The sequence below is a fragment of the Crocodylus siamensis genome, chromosome 4, assembly GCF_052110815.1.
Source record: "Crocodylus siamensis isolate JL-2025a chromosome 4, ASM5211081v1, whole genome shotgun sequence".
NCBI lineage: Eukaryota > Metazoa > Chordata > Crocodylia > Crocodylidae > Crocodylus > Crocodylus siamensis.
In genome coordinates, this window is record NC_143398.1 from 28,064,969 (window position 1) to 28,087,162 (window position 22,194).

The following is a 22,194-nucleotide window of genomic DNA, read 5'->3' on the forward strand; positions in this document are numbered from 1 at the left end:
TTGCCTTTAAATAATTATTCTACCTGATAACTTAGCTTCAATTTCTAAACTTGACCATGTTTTTGTATTTTATTGTGTTGCCCACAGAAAGAAATATCAGAGGAAAGGAATAACTGGCAGAGTATATTCATCAAGGGCAGCCAGGATGAAGTGGCAATTACTTGAACGCAGAGTGACTGACATCATTATGCAGAGAGTGACCATTTCAAATATGGAGGCGGATATGAATAGACTACTTAAGGTGGAACATTTACTGTGTCATATTTTATGCAAGTGTACTAAACTAAAGAAAAATGTATGCCTGCTTTCTTCTGAGTAAATTTCTGTTCACCTGGGAATCTGGAAAATTATTCAAAGCCCATTGAAATCAGTCGGATAGCTCCCACCGACTACGGTGGGCCTTGGGCCAGATCAGGGTATAACAGGTGAGTAACACCTATGAGAACAGTAAAACGTTGTGAGACATTTCGAATCCCACCAGAGGACTCGGAGTCCTCAACACTTACGAGGTAAGAAAACCAATGAATCACAAATATGCTCTATTTATCAAGACCAAAAACCTTCTTTACTGTTACACAGACATGTTTACATTCTCGATTGTTCCTCTCCCCTTACAAGAATGTACTATCTGATTTCAATATCTAAAATGAAAGCAAATAATTTTAAAATTGTTTGACTTCAATGTACAAATGTTTTTTTCCTAATTGCTTTTTGTTTAAAATTCTCTTTTGGTGAAAATAGCAACGTGAAGAACTTACAAAAAGAAGAGAGAAACTTTTCAAAAGAAGGGAGAAACTTATCAAAGACGGTGGTGGAGAAGCAGATAAAAGTGTCCAAAACATCAATGAGGAAATGGAGTCTCTAACTGCAAATATAGATTATATTAATGACAGCATTGCTGACTGCCAAGCAAACATCATGCAGATGGAGGAAGCAAAGGTAGCCATACGCAAATATTCAATAAGAATAAAACATAAATAAGGACATTTCATTATGCTGAGAATATTTATTCAAGATTAACTTTTCCTTTGCTCTTTCATCCATTATATAGCTACATTATGTTGATGAGTTACAATGTTTTATATTGTTAGTTTCACAACTGGGTTTTCAGATCTCACTTTTGATGATATGCAATCAAGATAAATGCTGCAAAACTTAAATATCAAGCTAATACTTTCCATTCTCCTGGCTGTATACCCCACTTCTGGGCTACCTTTGCAGCTGTTTGTACAGTTCAGCCTACTTCATATGCAGAGGATACATTTTTTAAAATTGAATATGATTATGTGGTTATTTATTTAACCAATACTTTTAGATTTAGCATGTGTTTGTTATTTTTACACCATTAACATGAAAGGCAGTTAATTGCTTCCAAGCAAATATATTCTTTACCTTGGACTGACTTGTCAAACATTCTAATAAGTGGAGATGAGGTAGTAGGAACTTGTTGTTATAATTGGTATAATTGGTATGGAAACTTGAAATTACCTGAAGCAATGAAACCAACACGTAAGAAGTTTTTAAATGTGTGAGACAGTCGAGAGTAAATTGGATGCTTATCTTGCTGGGATCCTATGACCCCAGCTGACTTCCTGCCCTTTGGGCAGGGGGCTGGACTCGATGATCTCCCGAGGTCCCTTCCAGCCCTAATGTCTTTGAAAATCTATGAAATCTATGAACAACTATGCAGAACCTACAGGGACTCAGTAGTATGTGCTATATCTCATAGTCCTAACTATGATACTTGTCGAACCCTTTCTCAAAGCTGTACCTTGGCTACTTCTTTCTCAGAGCTAGTCTCTGGGTATAGACAGATGTAACCATTGTATCTCTGTCAAAGTATGCCAGTACAAACTGTTACAGTACAACAATTTCAGCTGCATAATCCTTTAGCAATATAAGTGTGGCAGAACAATTCCAGTATTAATCCTTCTTTATCCAGGGTCACAGTTAGGGTGATTTAGTGAATTTGTGGGCTAAGTAGAGACATTTTGGGAGGTTAAATTGGGTTCAAATGGCCACCCTATTTAAGCTTAACTCAGCCTGATGCCAGCCTTACGTTTACAGACCCAGTCTCAGTGACCAGCAATCAGTCTAAACCTGTAACAGTACAGAAGTTCCATGCACACAAACCAGTCTAAAAATTCCAGAACCCTGTTTAAGATAAACTTGGATCTATGAAGTCTCAGACTTATTCGATTTAGGTATAAGTGTTGATTACAGCTTCTGTCCATTTCACCTGTGCAGCCCCAGGACCACTGGCCCCAGCCCTAGGGCTGATCTTTTCACTCCTCCCTCCCACTGCACTGGGCTATTTTTAGTGTCCCCCCAGCCCATTTTTCTTTTCCCCTGGCTCCCCCTCTCTTCTTCCTTCCCTCCCCCCACCATGCACCAACCAGGCCTCTCAACCCCTACTGTTTGGCTGCTGCAGAACCAAGCAAGTAAGTTCTCGTGGGGTAAGGGGTGGGAGGGATGGGGTGTAGGTTTGTTGGAGGTGGGGGGGACCCCACTACATCCATGGGCCACACCTGCTCACCCCACCCTTATCCCCTCCAGCCTGATGGACTCCAGCCCTCTGGTTATCTCACCCATCCAGACGTGCCTGATATTGGGGGGCCATTTTGAATCGATTTAACCTCCCCCCAATACCTGAACTTAGCCATATTGTTACAGACTCAATTCTGACCTAAAATTTTATATTAAAACAAGTTCTGGGTACTTCTTCCCTCTTCTGAAGTAGCTAAAATATATACTTTTAGCCATACCATGTACTTTAGTCCTAGTTCATGTTCCTATATCAGTGGCTTGTACTGTTCTTCTCATGCAAGTATAATAGCTCTTTGGACTTCTTTGTGACCAGGTAATCAGTGCAATACAGGATCAGAAGATGTTCTGAGGAGGACATACCAGAGGACATTCTCGTATAAATGTAGACTATTTAAGAGAAAATAATCAGTTTTCCTTCAGAGATTCTATAATGGTTCTGGCCAGGATTTTTCAAAGTTCTTTAAGACATATTAACCTTAACTGCTTTTTAAAATCTTACCCTGAATCTTCATTGTTTAATTTTTCCATTTTAAGATGTAAAAATGGTGTGATTTTTTTTTTTTTTCCTTTCCCCTATTTTTATTGTTGTATATGTAGGAAGAAGGAGAGACCCTGGATGTTACTGCAGTGATTAATGCCTGCACTCTTACAGAAGCTCGATATCTTCTTGATCACTTCTTGACAATGGGTATTAATAAGGTAACACAGTGAATGGAATACACAGTGTTTTCTGTTTGTTTATTTTTAATTGGCTTATTCTTTACTGGTGTTTATATGTTTGGTATAAAAACCTTCATATTCGACTTAACTGTGAAAGAAATGATGAGCTTCTGCATATTCAGCTATGTTACTATATTTTATTCATTCTGTATTTTATTGATTTGAATGGAAACTACTGTTCATTCTTGTACCTAACTTGCTATAGTAAAGAAGTAATGCAAGACCATTCATACAAGGCCTATCAAGGCCAAGCTTTTCAAAAAACAGGCCTGGAGTCAAGCTCCCAACATCCTGTAAGAGCCTATATAAAGAGTGAGCTGATTTTCAAAGATGCTGAACATCTACTAGTTCTCTAACCTCAGCTGCTCATACCAATTTCCCAGAACTGAAAAATCACAGCAGTTTTCAGGAATATGGTTTTTAGCAACAGAGTTTTAAAGCCATAAAACAAAACTGAAATTACATATTGCTATGTTCCTACCACATGTTAATGTCTAAAACCCAGTGAATAAAGATCTGAAAGTGAAAAAGATCATTGTATTTAGATCAATTCACACAGGTAGCTATTAAATAGAGTAAGTTGCTGTTTTTCTTTTATATTCATAGAATCATAGAATCAGTGAGTTGGAAGGGACCTAGACAGATCATCTAGTCCAACCCCCCGCCATGGGCGGGAAGGAGCACTGGGGGTTGCAGGGGTCATAAGACCTCAGCCAGGTGCCTATCCAGTCTCCTCTTGAAGATTTCCAGGGAAGGTGAGAGCCTGTTCCAGGCTCTGGCCACCTTTACAGTGAAGTAGTTCTTCCTAATATCTAACCTAAACCTATCCTCCCTCAGCTTGTGGCTATCCTCCCTCAACCAGTTATTAAAATCAATGAAATACTTCCCATTCATTGCAATTATTAACAAGTCCAAAATTGTGTGAAGTCAGTATTTTCCTATTCCTGTGAGTAGGGGTACACCAATACAGATTTTTGGGCCAATACCAATGGCCAATTATTAATGAGCCATATTGGCAGATATGCAGCCTGGCAGCTTGGAAAGCAGCATCTGTTTGGTACGTCTGTGGTGGGGAAAAGGGGCAGGGAAAGGACAGGGACATGTGGGGGGGACAGATCAAGCCCCTGTGGTGAGGGAGGGAGTGGGGGGTGGTGCAGGGGCAGGTGCTGCCCAGCCAGAGCAGGATGGAGCCACGAGCAGCTCACGTGGGGGATTAGAGGGGTGGCTCCTGCCACTGATGCACCCTGGGGGAGGTGTGGAAGTGCACGTGCCCCTCAGATCTGTGTGCAGGGCGAGGGTGGGCTGGGGTCATGCGTGACACGAGGCTCTTCTTGGTGGGGGTTCTGGGCTGAGGCTGTGTGCAGGGTGGGCAGCAGTGGTGTTGAGAAGGGGGTTACAAGGTGGGCTACAGCCACCCCAAAATTCACTGTAGCTGCCACCTGCCCTGCACACAGCCCAGCCCAGCACCTCTGCTGAGAAGAACCTGGCATTGCCTCCAACCCTAGCCTACAATGGGCGCTTGCCCCACGCACAGATCTGGGGGGCACCCTTGGATGAGCCTCTTGCAGCTCTGTCCTGTGCCCACCCTGCCCCACTCTCTCCCTTCCTCACCATGAGGGCTTCGTTCTGCACAATGCCACCATGCCCCTGCCCTTCCCCGCCCCCTTTCCCCCACATACTTACCAGCCAGATGCTGCCCTCCAAGCTGCTGGGCTGCGTGCATGCAGCATTTATTAACATAACTATTGCCACATCAGCCAAAAAAGCTGATCATCCATAATATCAATTTTTCTTTTATTGGTGCCAATATGATACGAATCGATGTATTGGTGTACCTTTACCTGTGAGTACCTCCTCTTCCTCCAAAACTAACGTAGGCTAACATTCTTGTTAAGTTGCGTGCATCTGTGTAAATTTCCTAAAATGAATTCTCATGTAAATTTTTTTTTGAGGTCCTTTCAGAGAAAACTGAATGTTCATATACAGATCTTTTAAAAGAGTTTACCATTTTGGGCTCTTTGGGTTTTTTTAGATAACTTGTATAATAGATAAGAGGACTTAGTTCTCATGCACCTTGCTTGTACTTGGGTTTACGTACTTTTGTGAGAAGCTAATGCCTACAATAGGCAAACATACTTAAGTTGGACCTGAAGAATGAAGGTGAAACAAAAGGCTAGACAGAAAACACCAAAAAATTGGTAGTTGCTTTCAATCCAGAGAAAGTAGGAACAAACCCAGCAGTTTCAAATTTGCCTTTAAGTTGCAAAAAGCGAAACAGTATGTAAAAATGTTTGTTTATTGACTTACTCCAGAATGTTAATGCATTTGTTATTTTACAGGGTCTACAAGCAGCCCAGAAAGAGGCACAGATTAAAGTTCTTGAAGGACGCCTTAAGCAAACTGAAATTACAAGTGCTACGCAAAACCAGCTGCTATTTCATATGTTGAAGGAAAAAGCAGAGTTAAATCCTGAACTTGATGCTTTGCTGGGTCATGCTTTGCAAGGTAATTTTGACACCTGATATTAATGATAATAAATTGCATGTTAAGTCTGCTTTTCATGCATGTTGTAGTAGGCATTTTAGATGATTTTCTTTCTGGAATAGATGCTGTATTTAATATCTTAAATTGAAAATGTATTCTACACATAAGGTACATGTATATTTTTTGAAAGATCTGTGCAGAAGTGAAATACAAGAAATAATGTTTTGATTGCCATGAATTTTTAATTCAAAATATGCTACCTGTTTCCATACATAACTAAAAATTTGCAATTTGGTATTACTTAAACTTTAAAATACAAGTTTTGATTTCCTTCCTTCATACTATAGTGTTTTTGAAGGAATTGTGTCTATTACGGCATCTATTCTTTGCCTTGAAAGGTAATACTATAAATAATGTAGTTTAATATAGGCTTTTTTATAATTGGATATGTTTTGATTGGAGTGTTGCTTTTTGTTTCCTTGTTGCTGTTATTTATACAGACCTAGATAGCATACCACTGGGTAAGTATGTTTAGCTTTCTGTGTACTGTACTGCATGAGTTACTAATTGTTCATGTACACTAACTGGTGCATCCTAGAATTTGTGAGTGTGTGAACAATTTGCATGTACTGTTCTGTAAGCATACTCATTATCACAACCTTACAAATACTTCTCCTTTTAGTGACACCACCTAAAACACTGACAAGTAATAAATGCAGCAAGTATGGCTGTAGATAAACTTATTCATATGTTTAAGGAGCACAATGTGTTCAAAATATATAGTTCAGTAAGGGGAATGAATCATTTACTATCATCACTATGACAAATTTAACTTTTGTGTGACAAAGTAACTTAACATGTATTCCTTTTGTAACATTTTGTAGATAGCTACTTATCTTTGAATTTTAGTACTTTACAGAATGTACATAATACAGACAATATAAGACTGCGTTTCCCACTTTTACTTATTTATAATTTGCTGGTTTTATTCATTTGTGGATTGAAGGAGTATAACATTTTAAAGAATGACTGTTTTGGTGTAGTGTATCAGATAGATGCTGCTCCTGAAAATTCCTTAGTGCTTCTTCAAGAAGGTATTTGATCATCAGTTTATGTGGGCAAGTATAAATTGTCCTAACTCCATTGTTTTCACTGGAGTTATAACAATTTTGATACCACTTGAGTAGTTGCCCCAAAGTATATTGTTGCATTAAGTTGTTTACTACTTAGGAATGTCCTGCTTTGTCTGGAATAGAACTGTGACCATTTAATGTTAGTTGTTTTTATAGATTTCAGTCATACGCACAATATAAAAAATTAAACAAAGCACAACAGAAATCATGTCAAATTGAATAATACATCTTCAGCCAACAGTCATTGTTTCATTTTCTTCAACTTTGTAGATGCTTCTTGCTCTCTTAAAGGCATCTGTTTTAGGGGTTGAATTTATAGATTCATAGATGCTAGGGTCGGAAGGAACCTCAACAGATCATTTGAATCCAACCCCCTGCTTGGGCAGGAAAGAGTGCTGGGGTCAGATGACCCCAGCCAGATGCCTATCCAGCCTTCTCTTAAAGACCCCCAAGGTAGGGGAGAGCACCACCTCCCTTGGAAGCCCATTCCAAATTTTGGCCACCCTTACGGTGAAGAAGTTTTCCCTAATGTCTAGCCTAAATCTGCTTTCTGTCGGTTTGTAACCATTATTCCTTGTTACCCCAAGAGGTGCCCTGATGAACAGAGCATCTCCGATTCCTTGCTGCACCCCCTAATGAATTTGTAGGTGGCCACAGGATCACCTGTCAGACTTCTCTTGTGGAATTATTTTTCAATTAAAAAAAACAAACCAATCCCACTACAACAGCAGCTAGCTAGAAAGGAATAATGCTGGCAGTTTTGTATAGCACCTTTCATCTGATATTTTCCAAAATTTGCTTTGAAAGCATGAACTAAATCTCACAATATTCTTGTGACATATTCCTGTAAGCTTTTCCACTTTCATAAAATCATAGAAAATGAGGGTTGGAAGGGATCTTAGGAGGTCATCTAATCCAACCCCTTGCTCAAAGTAGGACTAACCCAAATAGATCATCTCAGCCAAGGCTATGTCTAGCCAGGTCTTAAAAACTTCCAAGGATAGAGATTCCACAACTTCTCTGGGTAACCTGCCCAGTGTTTTACTACCCTCCTAGATATTTTTTCTGATATCTAATGTAAGCTTCCCTTGCTGCAACTTGAGACTGTTGCTCCTTGTTGTGTCATCTACCACCGCTAAGAATAGACTAGCTCCATCCTTTTTGGGAACCTCTCTTCAAGTAGTTGAAGGCTGCTGTTAAACCCCCTCTGTCTTCTCTTCTCCAGACTAAATAAGCCCAGTTCCCTCAGCCTCTCCTCATTAGTCATGTCTCCCAGCCCCCTCATCATTTTTGTTGCCCTCCACTGGACTCTCTCCAATTTGTCCACATCCTTTCTATAGTGGGGGGCCCTGAACACAGTACTCCAGATGTGGCCTTACCAGTGCTGAATAGAGCAAAAAAAAGTCACTGTGGCTATGTTCAGACAGTCAAAAACCCTGAGGCTGAATCGAGTCTTTGCTAGTTAGTCTCAACTGCAGAGATTAAGCTGAGAAACAACTAGACAGCTATTCACTTTTGCTTCAGAAAATACAGGCACATGCCTGTAGTGGCTTAGGCCAGAAGCTGGGGGGTGCTAGAGCAAGGCTCTCTGGCATGGAGCCAGCATGGGCTGTGTGATCTCTTCCTCCTCCTGCTGCCCCTGAGGTCTCTGGGATTTGCAGTCCAGGCTCACAGCAGCAGAACTCTGCAGGGTTGCTCATCCTTTCCTTTTCCTGCTTCCAGGTGCCTCTGGGATTTGTAGTCCACAGTTGCAGGCAACGATAAGTTTTTAGCAGGACAGGAAAGCTCTGTATCTGGGGAAAGGGAAGTTTAACCCTCCTCCCTGGCCACAGACACCAGGTGGTGTTTGCCTGGGGCAGCAGTTCCTGCCTCCCCCTACCTCCTCAATCCTTCTCTGCTAGAGCAGAGCCCAGCCCAGGGCTGAAAAACATGCTGGGATGTGGGGGGACTGTGATTTAACTTGAACTAGGAAGGGGTCTGGGACAAGTTTCATAAACCAATTTGACTCAAATCAATGAAGTCTGATGCTACATTCAACCAGGTTTATCTTCAAACAGTTTCAGCCATTTTGAAACTGGTTTATTTGCACAGGGGTTCTGTTCTGTTACAGGTTTAAACCAGTTTCTGATGACTTACACATAAATCAGTTTAACTTCTGTCCCTAGCCTGTGATGTTAAGTGACCTGTCAAGACTAGCAAGTAAAGAAACTGCATCTATCTGGGGAAGAAGCAAATTATTATGGTCTAGAGCAAAAGAGTGGATGTGAAACTTACATCCCTAACAATCTGTATCTTGCTTTCAAGATGGAAATATTAGAATTACCATTGAAGTAAAAAATAAAAAATCCACCTTATCAAAATAACATTTCTCTTAGCTTTTCTCCATGAGACAAGATGTAATTTATATTAAAGCATCAAATCCTTTTAAAGAACATATTTCATGTCTATACATGTATACAAAGTGTTTCTAGTTTTGTCACTCTTTGACAATTATCAAAGATTAGCTGATAAAGTAGGCTGATAGTAGTAGCTGATAAAGTAGGCTGTTGTTCAGAAAGCTTACACCTTTCTGAACAAGTTAGTCTCTAAGGTGCCGCCATGCCCTGCCTTTTACAAGTACTAAGTGAGTGGTTTGTGTGTTATATCCTGTTGTGAAGAGGCATTGTACCTTTGTAATTCAATGTTTTCTTGTACTCACCAGCATGCACAGGATTTTGGAAAGGGGGATGCAGTTAGGATTGGGTCTTGGGCCTTCCCAACTGGCAGGACACAGCAAATACTGCTGGCTCCCTGTCTGGTGTGGGAAAAAGTACCTGCCAAGGCAGCTGAGAGCTCAGTCCTGCTGGAGCTGGGCTTCTAGGCTCCTTTTCTCAAGTCAGACAAGAAATTAGCAGTGCCTGCCAAATCAGTTTGGAAAGAAGGGCCAGGCAGCCTGGCAAGCATCAGGTCCTCAGTTGAGTCAGCAGGTGCTGCTGGCTTCCTGCCTGACTTGGGAAGGGGGCCAGGGACACTGATTCTGGCAGTTTTGGGCTCTTGACTACTGTGGGCAGCAGGAGTGAGGGAGGAATGAAGAAGGCCTATGACCATACCACCACACCCCTCAGGATCTTCCTCCCCTGCTTGTACTTTTATCCTTTTGCATACAGGGTGTTTATAAAGCCCTTGTGCAACTTTAAAATTTAATAACTTTGGATATACACATGATAGAAGCAAACGGCAAATGGCAATTGAAAGTATAATTCATTACTGTTTTAGCATAGTATAACATATGCATAGGGTAAGGATCACAAATGCAATTCATGAAATCGCTCAGCAGCAACTGGAAGTATTTTCTGTGAGTTGGAAAATTGGATTGAACCATAAAAGATGGTGGTTTTGTTGAGGTCATGAAATTTCAGCTGTATTGTGCTAAAACTTAATTAATTGTTTTCAGTTGCCATTTATAGTTTGCTTCTATCGTGTGTACATCCAAAGTTATTAAAGTTGAAAGTTGCACAAGGACTTTATACAGCCTGTATAATACAATATACCCTTTTGCATTAGGCTTGTCCTAGTACAGCTGTTCCAGACATGTTGCTGGAATTAATTTTTTCTGAAGTCCCCCAAAATTGGTTTGCTTGTTTGTAGGTTTGGCGTGCAGATTGAGCTTGGGGAAGGACTACAGTATGCTGTGCCACTTTTGCATACTGCTGTTGGTCAAACTAATTACATTCTGATGGCTTGTTTATTCACCTTTAAAATCTTTGCTACTTTTTTTCACCTGTGTTTCTAGTTTCATTTGCTTTTGCTCTCCTTCACGTGCAGTGCCACCCCTATGAACCTTAGTGCTCACTTTGTCTTTGCTTGCTAAGAGCTTCATGCCTTATTTCTTTCTGCTGCCTTGTATAGCTTTTTTTCTCTTGTGTCTCACTATATCACTTCATTTGATGAGGCCAGCATGTCAAACTACACTCACAAGCCTCTCACAGCCCTTCCTATGCCATGGTTGCAAAACAAACATAAAAAGGGAGTTCATGTAACAAGATAGCACAGATGAGTGTGACCCAAAAATGCATAAATAAATCCTTCTCTTGTTTAACCACCCTGTTATCTCATCTGTTTCTGTTTCCACCAACACTTTTTTTATTTTCAAGTTCTTTTGAGGTATTATCTGGACAAACTAGTTGGTAGGCTCTTTGTGGCAGGGACACTGAGTTGAATTCAGCCTTAGTGTAACTAGTGAATTACTGAGAGTAGTGTTTATTTTATCAGCAGTGCTTTAGTGATAGTAGTTTCGCTACAAAAATTGAATTGTTCTGCTTGACTTACCTCTTTTCTGCACAAATTTAGTAAGGAAATACTTTAAAGAAAATTAGAACCTAAAAAGGAATTAAAAAAAGAATGTTGGAAGTAATAGTTCTGTTATATATCTTTCTTCATAGTATTGTTATTTTTATCCCAAAAATGAAACTATATTTTTAAACCAGCACAAAAACTTGAAGGTTCTTCATGAATCTTGTGTAGGGGTAGAGAGAGAGAAGTAGTTAGGTGTGTTTAGTCTAAAGTCAGGCAGAAGGCAAGATAGAGGTACACCTTATACACTAACTGATTTAAAGATGCATAAGATTTTGTGAGCCACAGCTCCCTTCATGAGATGGGGTAAATTGACAAGGCTAGGGAGCTTGTGTAAAGATTTTGGGGCCTGGATAGTCTTGTAAGTATAAGGCAGCATTTAATTTGGTTCCATTTTTCTCACTACTATACATCCATTGTACAGTAGTGGGTATATAAGGGGTATTCCCCCCCCAGCTTTTTTCCTAAAGCATGAATTTTGATAAGCAATACATGGAGAAGCCTACTGCAATGTTAATAACATTGCTTTTAACTTTTGTTTTATGCATTATATACTATTCTTGCTTCCTAGCAGATATGCATACTTGTGTGCCAAGTAGCAAGACAATAACATGAATCCTTGTTGTCATTTAATTAAATGACATTATGTGTCAGCAGGGCAAATGTTATTTAATTCATGGGATTATTGCAGTGTGCCAAAAAAACAAGTGAATTTCATTAAAAGTTGTATGTTTTGCATTCTGAAAATATATTCGCATCCAGCATTCAATTATAATGAAAATAAGTAACATTGTTTTCTCCCCAAGAAATAACAGGGTTTGATTTTGCAAATTATACTGTCCAAATGTGGGGTTTTTTTGGTTTTTTTGATTCCTTAGTTCTTGTGTTTTTTAAATTGTTTATATCTTTACTATCTAGCATACATATATACTGTACTGGTTGTCTTAATGTAGCATCTTGAATTTTTGCATGTAGATTTCATAATCGGTCTGATTTGCTGTTACAGCGTATGATGTGCATGCTGGTGTTGTCTTAAGTGAATGGATATGTGTACCCATTTTATTTCAGGAGATACTTCTACTGAATAGTATTTTTGCACTTAGTTGAAATATAGTGTACAGTTCTTTAGGAAGCTGTTTTTCTGTCTTAGGTAGTGGTATAATCCTGTTCTAAAACTTAAATGCTTGTAAACTAATGATATGCTTGCTTCTGTCTACCAAAACCCTTGAAAATAAAAGTTACAGAAAAGTTTTTTATTTTGTTTTACTTCTAAGCATTAGGATGTTATCACCTTGTATCTGAATAATTACAAAAGATGGAAGAAACAGTCAGTCTACCCAGGAACATACAGTAAAACCTGGATTCTTCACTGAGTTAAGTTCCTAAGCAACCTGTGAAGATGAGAGTAGCTACAGGGGATCACCAAGATTCTCCAGCTAATGGAGAAGTAGTGGCCTTGAAGTATAAATCACAACAATCAGCTGAGTGGCTTATCCTTAACTCAGTAGCCTGCTATGAATTAAGGAGGTTGTGAATCATCCCAATAGGAAGAATCCAGGTTCTCCTGTATTTTTGCACTAAGGTTTTGTTATTCTACTTTACTCTTTTTTCCTCCGTTCTTCCATGTTTCCCCCTTCAAATGGTATGTAGATTTTTCTGTCTTCATTGACAGTCATCTGCAAAAATAGATGGCTACTTTTGCTGCTTTGTTCCTAGCCTAAGATTTTCATGGGAGACTAAGGAGATTAGGGGTCCCACATTGAACAAGAACTGATTTGCAAAAACATTTCAAATTTTTTGTTGATCCTAAACTTGGTATATATTTCCACAAGGAAGAAAAATGTAGATGTATTAATTGTGCTCACTGTAATCTGGGGACTTTGTGGGTTCCACAAACGTGCGAGGCATAAGCAGACTAAATGTGTCTTTCCAAAATTTTCTAGAAAATGTAGAAGATAGTTCTGATGAGGATGCACCACCACACAGCCCTGGAGCAGAAGGAAGGTAAAGAGGTCTTTGGAAACTTTCTTATCTACTTTCAGAAAAATAAGTTTAATTTGTTTAGCTTACGCTATTCATTCTTTAGAAAATATTTCTAAACTGTTTTCTTCCCATTTCACCTCCAGATTCATCAAAAAAGATATCAAATTCATGAAGTGTAAATATGTTGGATTTGGAAAAAAACCATGAATTTGTTCTTCTATTTCTCACTGTATCACTGTTTTCTCCTTCTAGTTCATTGTCTTCAGATCTTATGAAGCTGTGTGGTGAAGTTAAGCCCAAGAATAAGGTACGGTGTCATTATAATAAATCTTCCACTGAGAAATGCTGTGAAAGTGTAGACTCTAAAAGCCCATTTCAGATGTTAACAAAGAACCATTAAAACTGAGGTAGTAAAGTAGTGATTTTTTGTGATTCTGATATCTTCTTTCTTCTTCTAGTTTCTTTTTTCTGCTCCTTCAATTCACCTCGGCACTTATACATGCCTAAATCCCATAAGATCCCATGGGACATATTGTTAAGCATTTATTTTAGTTCTTTACTTAGTCAGGCTTCCAGTCTGCAGTTGTAGAATTGCAGTTGAAGGCATGATTTAACCCTTTTGAGCTCTTAATCACAGGTGAAAATGCAGTAAATTAGTAATAACTAACTTTGACTTTGAGATTCCAGATAGTTTGTAGATTTTCACCTGTTAGAGCAACTAGCCTTTTCAGATTTGGTATGGAAAATCATTGACATGAAAATTAGGAAGCTGCTACAGGATTAACAAAATCATTTTTTAGATTAAAGGTGCATTATCATAAAACCTTCTACTTTTACTTTGGTGTCAAAGCAGATTTTCCCACATTGTTCATCAGTATGCCTCTGATATGAGAAGGTAGTTCCTGCCAATGCATCAATCTGTGGGAGGTTTTTTGGTAGCCATCAGTTCTGTCAACCTGATTAGAGGCCATTATGTGCTGGTTTCCTTCAAACTCCACTGGACTTTTGACTTTGAGAAAAGTTGTGCATTACTCTAAAAAGAAGTGTTTATAATTCTTTCTGGGACCTAGGTACATGAAATGAAGTTCTGAGTTGATCCCCAACTTGCATCCAAGTATGGGGAGTTATACTTGTAGGTAATGGATTTTACTGTTTCGTTAGGAAAGTATAGTTTGGAATATTTAGTAGTCTGACAGGTAAACTCTATGTAGCATTATCCTGAACCTTAAAACATTTGTTTTTGCTTTGTTGCACAGTATATATGCTGCTTGTCTTCCTGAGCTTCTTTTATTGTTTGCTTGTACCTCATTGTTTATCAATTATATAAAGTATTATTTACATGAGATTTTTCCAGTTACACTGGCACAACCCACTTCTTCCTCCTATTCTGGAGTAAGAGTACTTTTATTTGGCCTAGTTTAAAATCACTTCCAAACTGGAAAAAAACACTGTGCACTCCACAGGTGCCACGTACATGCAGTCTTAAGGGCCCTGGCCCCAACCCTCCTTGGGAAGTGGGAAGTGTGACCACCCATCCCTAGTTGGGTGGGGTAGTCCTGAAATAGGAACATCAAGTCCTGGTCCCAGGCTGCATGACTCTGGGCCAACATTTGTCCTGGATTCTCAGTATCATGTAGGGATCAAGATTTTATGTTCACTGCAGAAAAACGTGGGAAATGGCAGGTTTTCCCTTGCAGGCTGGCAGAGTTCCAGCCAGCAAGGGGCTGTGTGGAGCAGGATACAGGGGGCACTTTGTGCATGTGTGTGCATGCACATATGTACCTGGCCAGGAATACAGCTCCAGGCCATGGTGGACAGCAGCTTCTCTAGTTGCCTGCAGGTAAGTCTCTGTGGGGCAGGGCAAATTGAAGCCCCTATGGTGAGGGAAAGATTGGGGCAGAGGTTAGGTGGTACATGGGGCCTTGGGCCAAGGCAGGGAGTGGGAGAGCCATGGGCAGCATATCCAGGGGGTGGGGGGGGGTGGCTCTCTGCTACTCCTGTGCACTTGTAGGCAGCAGGGTATGGGGGTGCATGTGTCTCCCAGATTTATGTGCAGAGCAGGGGCAGATGCGGGCTGCCTGCTGTGGCCCCGAGGCCTCCCCTCCTCCCTCTCGCAGTCTTGCCCCAGGGTCATTCCCCCCGTTGCCCTCCCCCCAGGAGCCCTGCGCTGGCCATACTGCCATGGCAAGGCACCTCCTGCCCACCTGGCAGCAGTGGTAGTGTGGAGTTGTGCTCCCCACTGCTGTTGGGCAGGGAGGAGGTGCCTCATCATAGCCGTACTGCTGGTGCGGGGCTCCCACGTGTTGGGTGTCAGGGCAGGGAGCCCCAAGCCCTCAGAGGGAAGCCCACATCTGCCCCTGCTCCCCCATAGGCTCCACTTCGCTGTGCTGCAGCGGGGGGGAGGCATCATCTTATCCCCCCTCCCCGCTCCCCAGCAAAAATAAAAGTAGGTGCCTATGCTATCAGGAGAAGAGGTATGACACTGCTAAAACTATAGTAGTTTGAACTTGCATGAGCCTTAAGATGGTAAGTAATATGGTAAAACGGGCAGATTATTATGGTTGGCTTCAAAGGATATTCTTTAAAACAGTTGTCCAATCACCATTTCATGCTGTTGAAATTGACCGTGACCCTCCTACTGCAATTGTTGCAGTGGAATAAAGCAGACTGATTTAGTTTTCAAAAATAGTTAACAGCTGAGTTAAGTGGAATGCATACTGCTAAATAGTTAAAAGTAATAAGGAGGTTAAAAATGTAGCACTATGATACAAACTGTTAAAGCTCTTGTGTGCGAGGTGTGAACTGTTTTTTATTTTTTATCTAGGCCCGCCGAAGGACCACCACCCAGATGGAATTACTCTATGCGGATAGCAGCGATTTAGCCTCTGATGTTAGTACATCGGACACCACTATTCCTGGTCCTCTTGCTTCTGTTGCAGAAGTGCAAGAGATTGGGATATCTACTGATACAAGTGATACATCTGCTAGGGAAAAAGAGTTTGTTCCCCCACCATCTGGCTTACCTTCTAAGATAGGCAGCATGTAAGTTTGGCCAAGCTTGTACTAACCACCTTTTGCTTATTTATAAAAATGCATGTCGCCAATTTCTTGTAATCTCTTATTTTGAATTATTTGTACAAAGGAGGAAATGGATTTCAGAATAGGAAAAGCCCTTCATTCTACTCCTCCACAACAATCCCATTAAGTATTTATGTAGAGTTGTAATTAGTATACCCCAAGGTTTCTCTTAAGAAATTTCCCGTAGTGGAATGCCTAAATATGTGGTGCAACAATTTGATTCCATGGTTACTTCTGTTTTGTGAGCAACTTGTGAAATTTAAATCTTAGGAGGGGAAGTCTGTTTAGAAAATCAGAAATACCAGACAGAGGGAGACTATGTAAATCCAAAGTAAAGAATATTTAAAAATCAAACAAACTTAAAGACATTTTAAATTTAATAGAAACTCGAAGTGGTGTAAGATCTGATGACTGGAACAGATCTTCTTATGAGAAAATGTTTATTGAAATTGATATCGACTTCTTCATTTCAACACAACAATTAAATATTCAAATGAAGATTTGAACAAATTACACAAATACAGTTTCAGTCCTATCAGTGCCTTTTCAGCTGCAGTATTCATATGAAAAAGTATTTACTGATTGAAAGTATCAGTAAGTTCGTACTTTTAATGGGCATGTTTCACTTTGAGGGCATAAACCTTTTTTCTTTTATGCATACACAAATTATTGTTGTTATCAGAGAACCAGCTATCAGGCTGGTGAAGAATGTCTTGTTGACTCTTTAGATACTAACCCCTATGTTCTGTCAAGGCAATGTTGGCTGAATGCACTTATTACATTAAATAATATGGAGAAAATGCAGCAGTCTCTCTCTTCCTCATGTTACAAATGCTGAAGTTATATACTTTTCACTGGCTCTCACTTACCCATTCTTGAAAAAACTTAATATTTTCACAGTAATCTCCGTTCAGGTTATACTTGTGATTTGTTTTTTAACATTTTCAGTTTTTCTAGCATGTGCTTGCATTGGCAGAAATGAGTAGTAAAATATTGCAGACAGCAATTTTAACATATTTCAGTGCTTGTTTAAGTAGAATGTGCTCAGAAGGCATGCTATTTGTGATATAGAGAAGGAATTGTGGTGAGGATAGGCTCAGAAACCTGCTTGTTTCAGCACTTAGTGTGGGAGTTGACTAGACACTGGAGCATCAAGATTTAAAAAACATGAAGTCTTATGACCTGGCATCAGAGTCTCAGGTAATATCTTTTTGCCTTGCTGCGTTTTCTAATGTGAATCCATTAGGAAAATTAATTAGCAATGAGGCCAAAGAAAACTATCTAAATTTGACATTTGGAAACATTATAGTGTAGTAAATTGTTCTGCTGAAGAGGTATGTTATTGATCATATTTTGGCAGGTAAATTACTAAACTTTTGATGCAAGCTATTTATAGCAATGTATACACCCTAAACAGCTTTCAACTACTCTGTCTTACTTAAAACTTAGATTAATTTACTTTTTCAGTATAACATATTTTCTCAAATCCAAGATGAGGTTTTTTGCCCCCAGTCACCATGGTAGGAGGGAGATGAGGAGGTGGGGTTGGGGCAGGGGGGAGTCCTCATTTTAGATTTGAGTACTGGCCTGGGGCAAACAGCTGCTGTAGTCCCAGCACTGGGGCCGAAGCTGAAGCTGAGTTGTGGCTTGCCACAGGATGTGGTGGCTCATGCAGTGGGAGAGGGGTGTGCAATAGAGGGAGCGCAGCGGAGATTATGTTTCGGGTTAGGAGCTGCACAGGGGCAGTTCACAGTGTGCAGCCTAGGGAGAGCACTGGGGAGACAACACAGTGCCCCCCCTGCCAGCCACTCACATGTCCCCCTTATAGCTGCTTGCTTCCAGCTCTGGCTCCCAGCCTGACCTGCCACAACTGCTTCTGGTTGCCTGGGCTGGGGCTAGCAATAGGTGGCAGGGAGGAGCAAGTGACTGCCAGGTGAGGCAGATAGTGGGGTGGGGGAATATAGGGGGCAGGTACAGGCACTGGGGGAGCAAGTAACAGGGGCCAGGCATGGGGAGCAGAGGGGACAAGCAGGCAGGTCCTGGGTAGGGCAAATGGCAGTGGAGCAGGCATGGGGGGAGGGAAGGGGTAAGGGTCAGACCTTCTGCCCCCCTCCCCCCACCCCACTGTTTTCCCTGCTATGGTGGTGGGAAGCACAAATTTAAAATGACCCTTCAATAACTGAATTCTGTACATGGAAAATTATAACACATATAGTTTTCCATTTATAGAATGTAATTACCGAGGAGTTGTCTTAAATTCAAAGTCATTTTGGATTTGGGTAAATATAGTAAATAACTAATTTGGTTAATTTCACTAATTGTTACTAGTATTTGTTGTTGAACAGAATTTCCTATTGAGAATCCATTTGTACTTCCTACTTTTGGTGGGATCCTTTAGTAAATATAGTAGGGCTCTCCCTTTCTAAATGACATCATTTCTATTGCAGAAGAACGCGATACTACTCCTTCATTGCAGGAGTCAAGCAGCAGAAGTAGTTAGGAAAGACCCTTTATCCTTATCTCTGTCTTCATGTCTGAAATCTGTAGTATTCAGGGGGAAAGCAGAAGTGTCTCGCAAACTAAGTTTATTACTTTGTGTAGATGTTCATTCCCTTCAATTTCCTGAATGTGTAAATTCCTTTTCAAAGTTTGAGTTAAGTCTTGTTAAAGTCAGAAGGAGTTTTGCAATTTACTTTTTAAGGTCTTGATTTGTCAAAGGCACTATCTCATTACTAGCACTATAGCACTACCAGCTTTAACTATTCTTCAAAAATAGAATGTTGAGATGCAACATCCCACGTTTAATCTGTTCTGGGAGACCTCGTCTAAACAGAAAAGTTAGCAGCAGTTTCACTTTAAAACTGACTTGTAACTTTTACATAAGTACAAATTCTTATGTATGTCCAGTCTTTTACTCTTGACAAACAAAACTACAGTGATTTAAAAGGGAACAGGGATTTACCACTTGTGAGTTACTTCATGGTACCGAGTGCCTGCCCTTAGCCCACAGTAAGTGGGCGCATCTCTGTGTGCATTAATGCACTTCAGTTAATGCCTATTAAATATAGTACCTCTGGGTGTACATATATATGTATGTGATGCAGCGCTGGGCACTTGTAAAAGCACCCAGCACTGCATAAATGCTGATGTGCATTTCACCATTTATACAAATGCATATGATGCAGCACCGGGAGCATCAGTTATTGTGTTCTGCAGACTTGATTAATCGAGAAAGCATAACTCGATTGAGTCTGCAGAATGCACGAACCAGTGCTCCCAGCGCCGCATCATATGTGTTGGTATAAATGGCGAAATGCATGTCAGCACTAAGAAAATGGCAGCGGTGCACAATGAAACTAAAACACCTTTGATGCGTTTTAGTTCAAAAGCACACTGCTGCCATTTTCTCAGTGCTGATGTGCATTTCGCCATTTATACAAATGCACGTGATGCAGTGCTGGGTGCTTTTACAAGTGCCCAGCGCTGCATCACATACATATATATGTACACCCAGAGGTACTATATTTAATAGGCATTAACTGAAGTGCATTAATGCACACAGAGATGCGCCCACTTACTGTGGGCTAAGGGCAGGCACTTGGTACCATGAAGTAACTCACAAGTGGTAAATCCCTGTTCCCTTTTAAATCACTGTAGTTTTGTTTGTCAAGAGTAAAAGACTGGACATACATAAGAATTTGTACTTATGTAAAAGTTACAAGTCAGTTTTAAAGTGAAACTGCTGCTAACTTTTCTGTTTAGACGAGGTCTCCCAGAACAGATTAAACGTGGGATGTTGCATCTCAACATTCTATTTTTGAAGAATAGTTAAAGCTGGTAGTGCTATAGTGCTAGTAATGAGATAGTGCCTTTGACAAATCAAGACCTTAAAAAGTAAATTGCAAAATTCCTTCTGACCTTAACAAGTCAGAAGGATTAATCAAGTTTAATCAAGTCTGCTGACACGCTGGATTTCTGGTGCATTGGAACAGACAAATGTATGTGTACAAATGCCTTCCATTGTGAGGTACTAGGAAAATGCGCATTAGCCTGTCTTAATGTGCATTAACTAAAGAGCATGGTTTTTAAGTGATGCTTCATGTGCATTAGCCTATTTTAATGTGCATTAACTAAAGAGCGTGCTTTTTTTTAGTGACGTTAATGTGCATTAAAGTAGGCTAAAGCACATTAAAGTGCACGTGTAGATGCACCCATTGATAACTAAACTGCAAGAGTTTTTAGCCATGTTTCTCTGAGGGGTAGACTACCATGTTTTATGTTTCACTTACCATAAATGTAGGCACATTGCCAATTACAAGGAAGAGCTAAAATGCAGGAATTCCCTCCCCATTTTAATCAATTGTAATTAGATTTTCCCCATACCTTCATTTTGAAGAGGTTACCGTATTTTCCAATTTACAAGATGCTTTCTCTGAAGCAGGGAAGCCTAAATTTATGGTCCATTTTGTTTACCAAGAAATGAAATAACAGTTGAAACCACTGTAAGAAGAGTGAACTAGAATTCAGTCAAATATATATTAAAACATTTATCCACAATTTCACAATTTTTTCACTTTTTTGGGGGGAGGGGAGGGAGGAGTCAGGGAAGAGTGCTCTTTATATTATACGCACCAGAAAATATGGTATTCCTGTTTCCCCATCAATAGATTTATAGATTGACGCCAAAATGCAACAAGCCCAGTTTAAACTGGAGTAGGAAACCACATAGCCCTTTTTAGTGATTCAAGAAAGTCATTTTAAAATCACAGTTTAATTTAAACTGATAAGCTGTCTCATGTAGAAGAGTTACAAGTATGTAGGCCAGGTTCTGATTTTGATTTATTAAACATCCATTTCAGTGTTTAATATTCAGCCTGGATCCTGTGTTCCTGATGTGGTTGTATGCCTGATGTGACACACTTAGACAACATTAAATCTCAGTCAAATTGGTTTTTAATTATCACTTTTAGCCTTTACAAATATAGGCCAAATATTTCTACTTTTCTGAGTCTTCAGATAACTTGAAACAGTAGCTCAGAGAAGGGTGGACTCACCAGTGTTAGGCTCCCTCAGCTAAAATGACAACGCTATAACATTAATGTTAATTATCACATTGTTCAGTCATTTTAGCATAACCATTAATATTTTTTAAAAAATAGATTCAATGTATTCCAGATTTTAAAAGCTACATTGAAACAAGTAATCAGTGGAAGAATACCACAAAAAGCTGTTTTTCCAAAGTGCTAAAAAGTAAGATAATCATCCCTCTTACCTTAGTTCTAGACAGCCATCTCTGACAGAAAAGAAAATATCTGAACCTTCACCTTTAGCAAAGAGAAAGGCCTATGAGAAAGCCACGGAAAGGACAAAGACAAAAGAACAAAAACAGTAAGATTCATTTTTTTTTCTTCTTTCCCCCTCCCTAAAATCAATTAAGCCTTTGAACATGTTCTTGGAAAATAGATCCATATTGTATCTTATTTAATTCTAGACCAATTATTCACTACTGGGCTTCTGTATCTGGTCATAACAGTATTCTTCTGTACACAGTATGACTTGGTGTCACTGCTCTGGAAGAAACTTCTTTAGAGCATTTGCAAATGAATTACTCTTTTTAAAAAGTCCTCCATATTTTTGAGAGTTGCATGTGTTTGTTTTCTACAAGAACGTTTTCATTTTATGTATGCCAGGTTTTTTTTTCCTGCATCAGGCTTTCACTGTTTAGAAATAAGTGGTCTGAATTGTTCCATCTTGTGCCAGCAGCAGTTCATAGGCTATTCCATTCTCTAGATGAGCACATAAATTGCATTTCTTGTTTAAGGAAAGAGGATCTAAGAAATTGTTTGAGGCATGTATTCACTTAACCTCGCTAACAATTAATAATCCATAACCTTTTAAAGAGGATGTTCTTTTTTTC

General features: G+C 39.8%; 1 protein-coding gene across 9 annotated transcripts in view; it reads left to right on the top strand.

The window, feature by feature from the left end:
- The window catches only part of KIF21A (kinesin family member 21A), a 139,768-nt gene that overhangs the window by 96,754 nt on the left and 20,820 nt on the right, over positions 1 to 22,194 (top strand). For 6 of the 9 annotated variants that reach the window (XM_090042055.1, XM_090042058.1, XM_090042060.1 and 3 more), the window contains 9 exons: positions 88 to 241; positions 742 to 939; positions 3,145 to 3,246; positions 5,607 to 5,772; positions 6,252 to 6,272; positions 13,160 to 13,220; positions 13,452 to 13,506; positions 16,024 to 16,241; positions 21,555 to 21,665. In XM_090042055.1, the coding sequence (XP_089898181.1) occupies positions 88 to 241; positions 742 to 939; positions 3,145 to 3,246; positions 5,607 to 5,772; positions 6,252 to 6,272; positions 13,160 to 13,220; positions 13,452 to 13,506; positions 16,024 to 16,241; positions 21,555 to 21,665 (1,086 nt within the window). The remainder of the gene's footprint in view (positions 1 to 87; positions 242 to 741; positions 940 to 3,144; positions 3,247 to 5,606; positions 5,773 to 6,251; positions 6,273 to 13,159; positions 13,221 to 13,451; positions 13,507 to 16,023; positions 16,242 to 21,554; positions 21,666 to 22,194) is intronic. The other 3 variants (XM_090042056.1, XM_090042059.1, XM_090042062.1) reach the window with 1 other exon arrangement.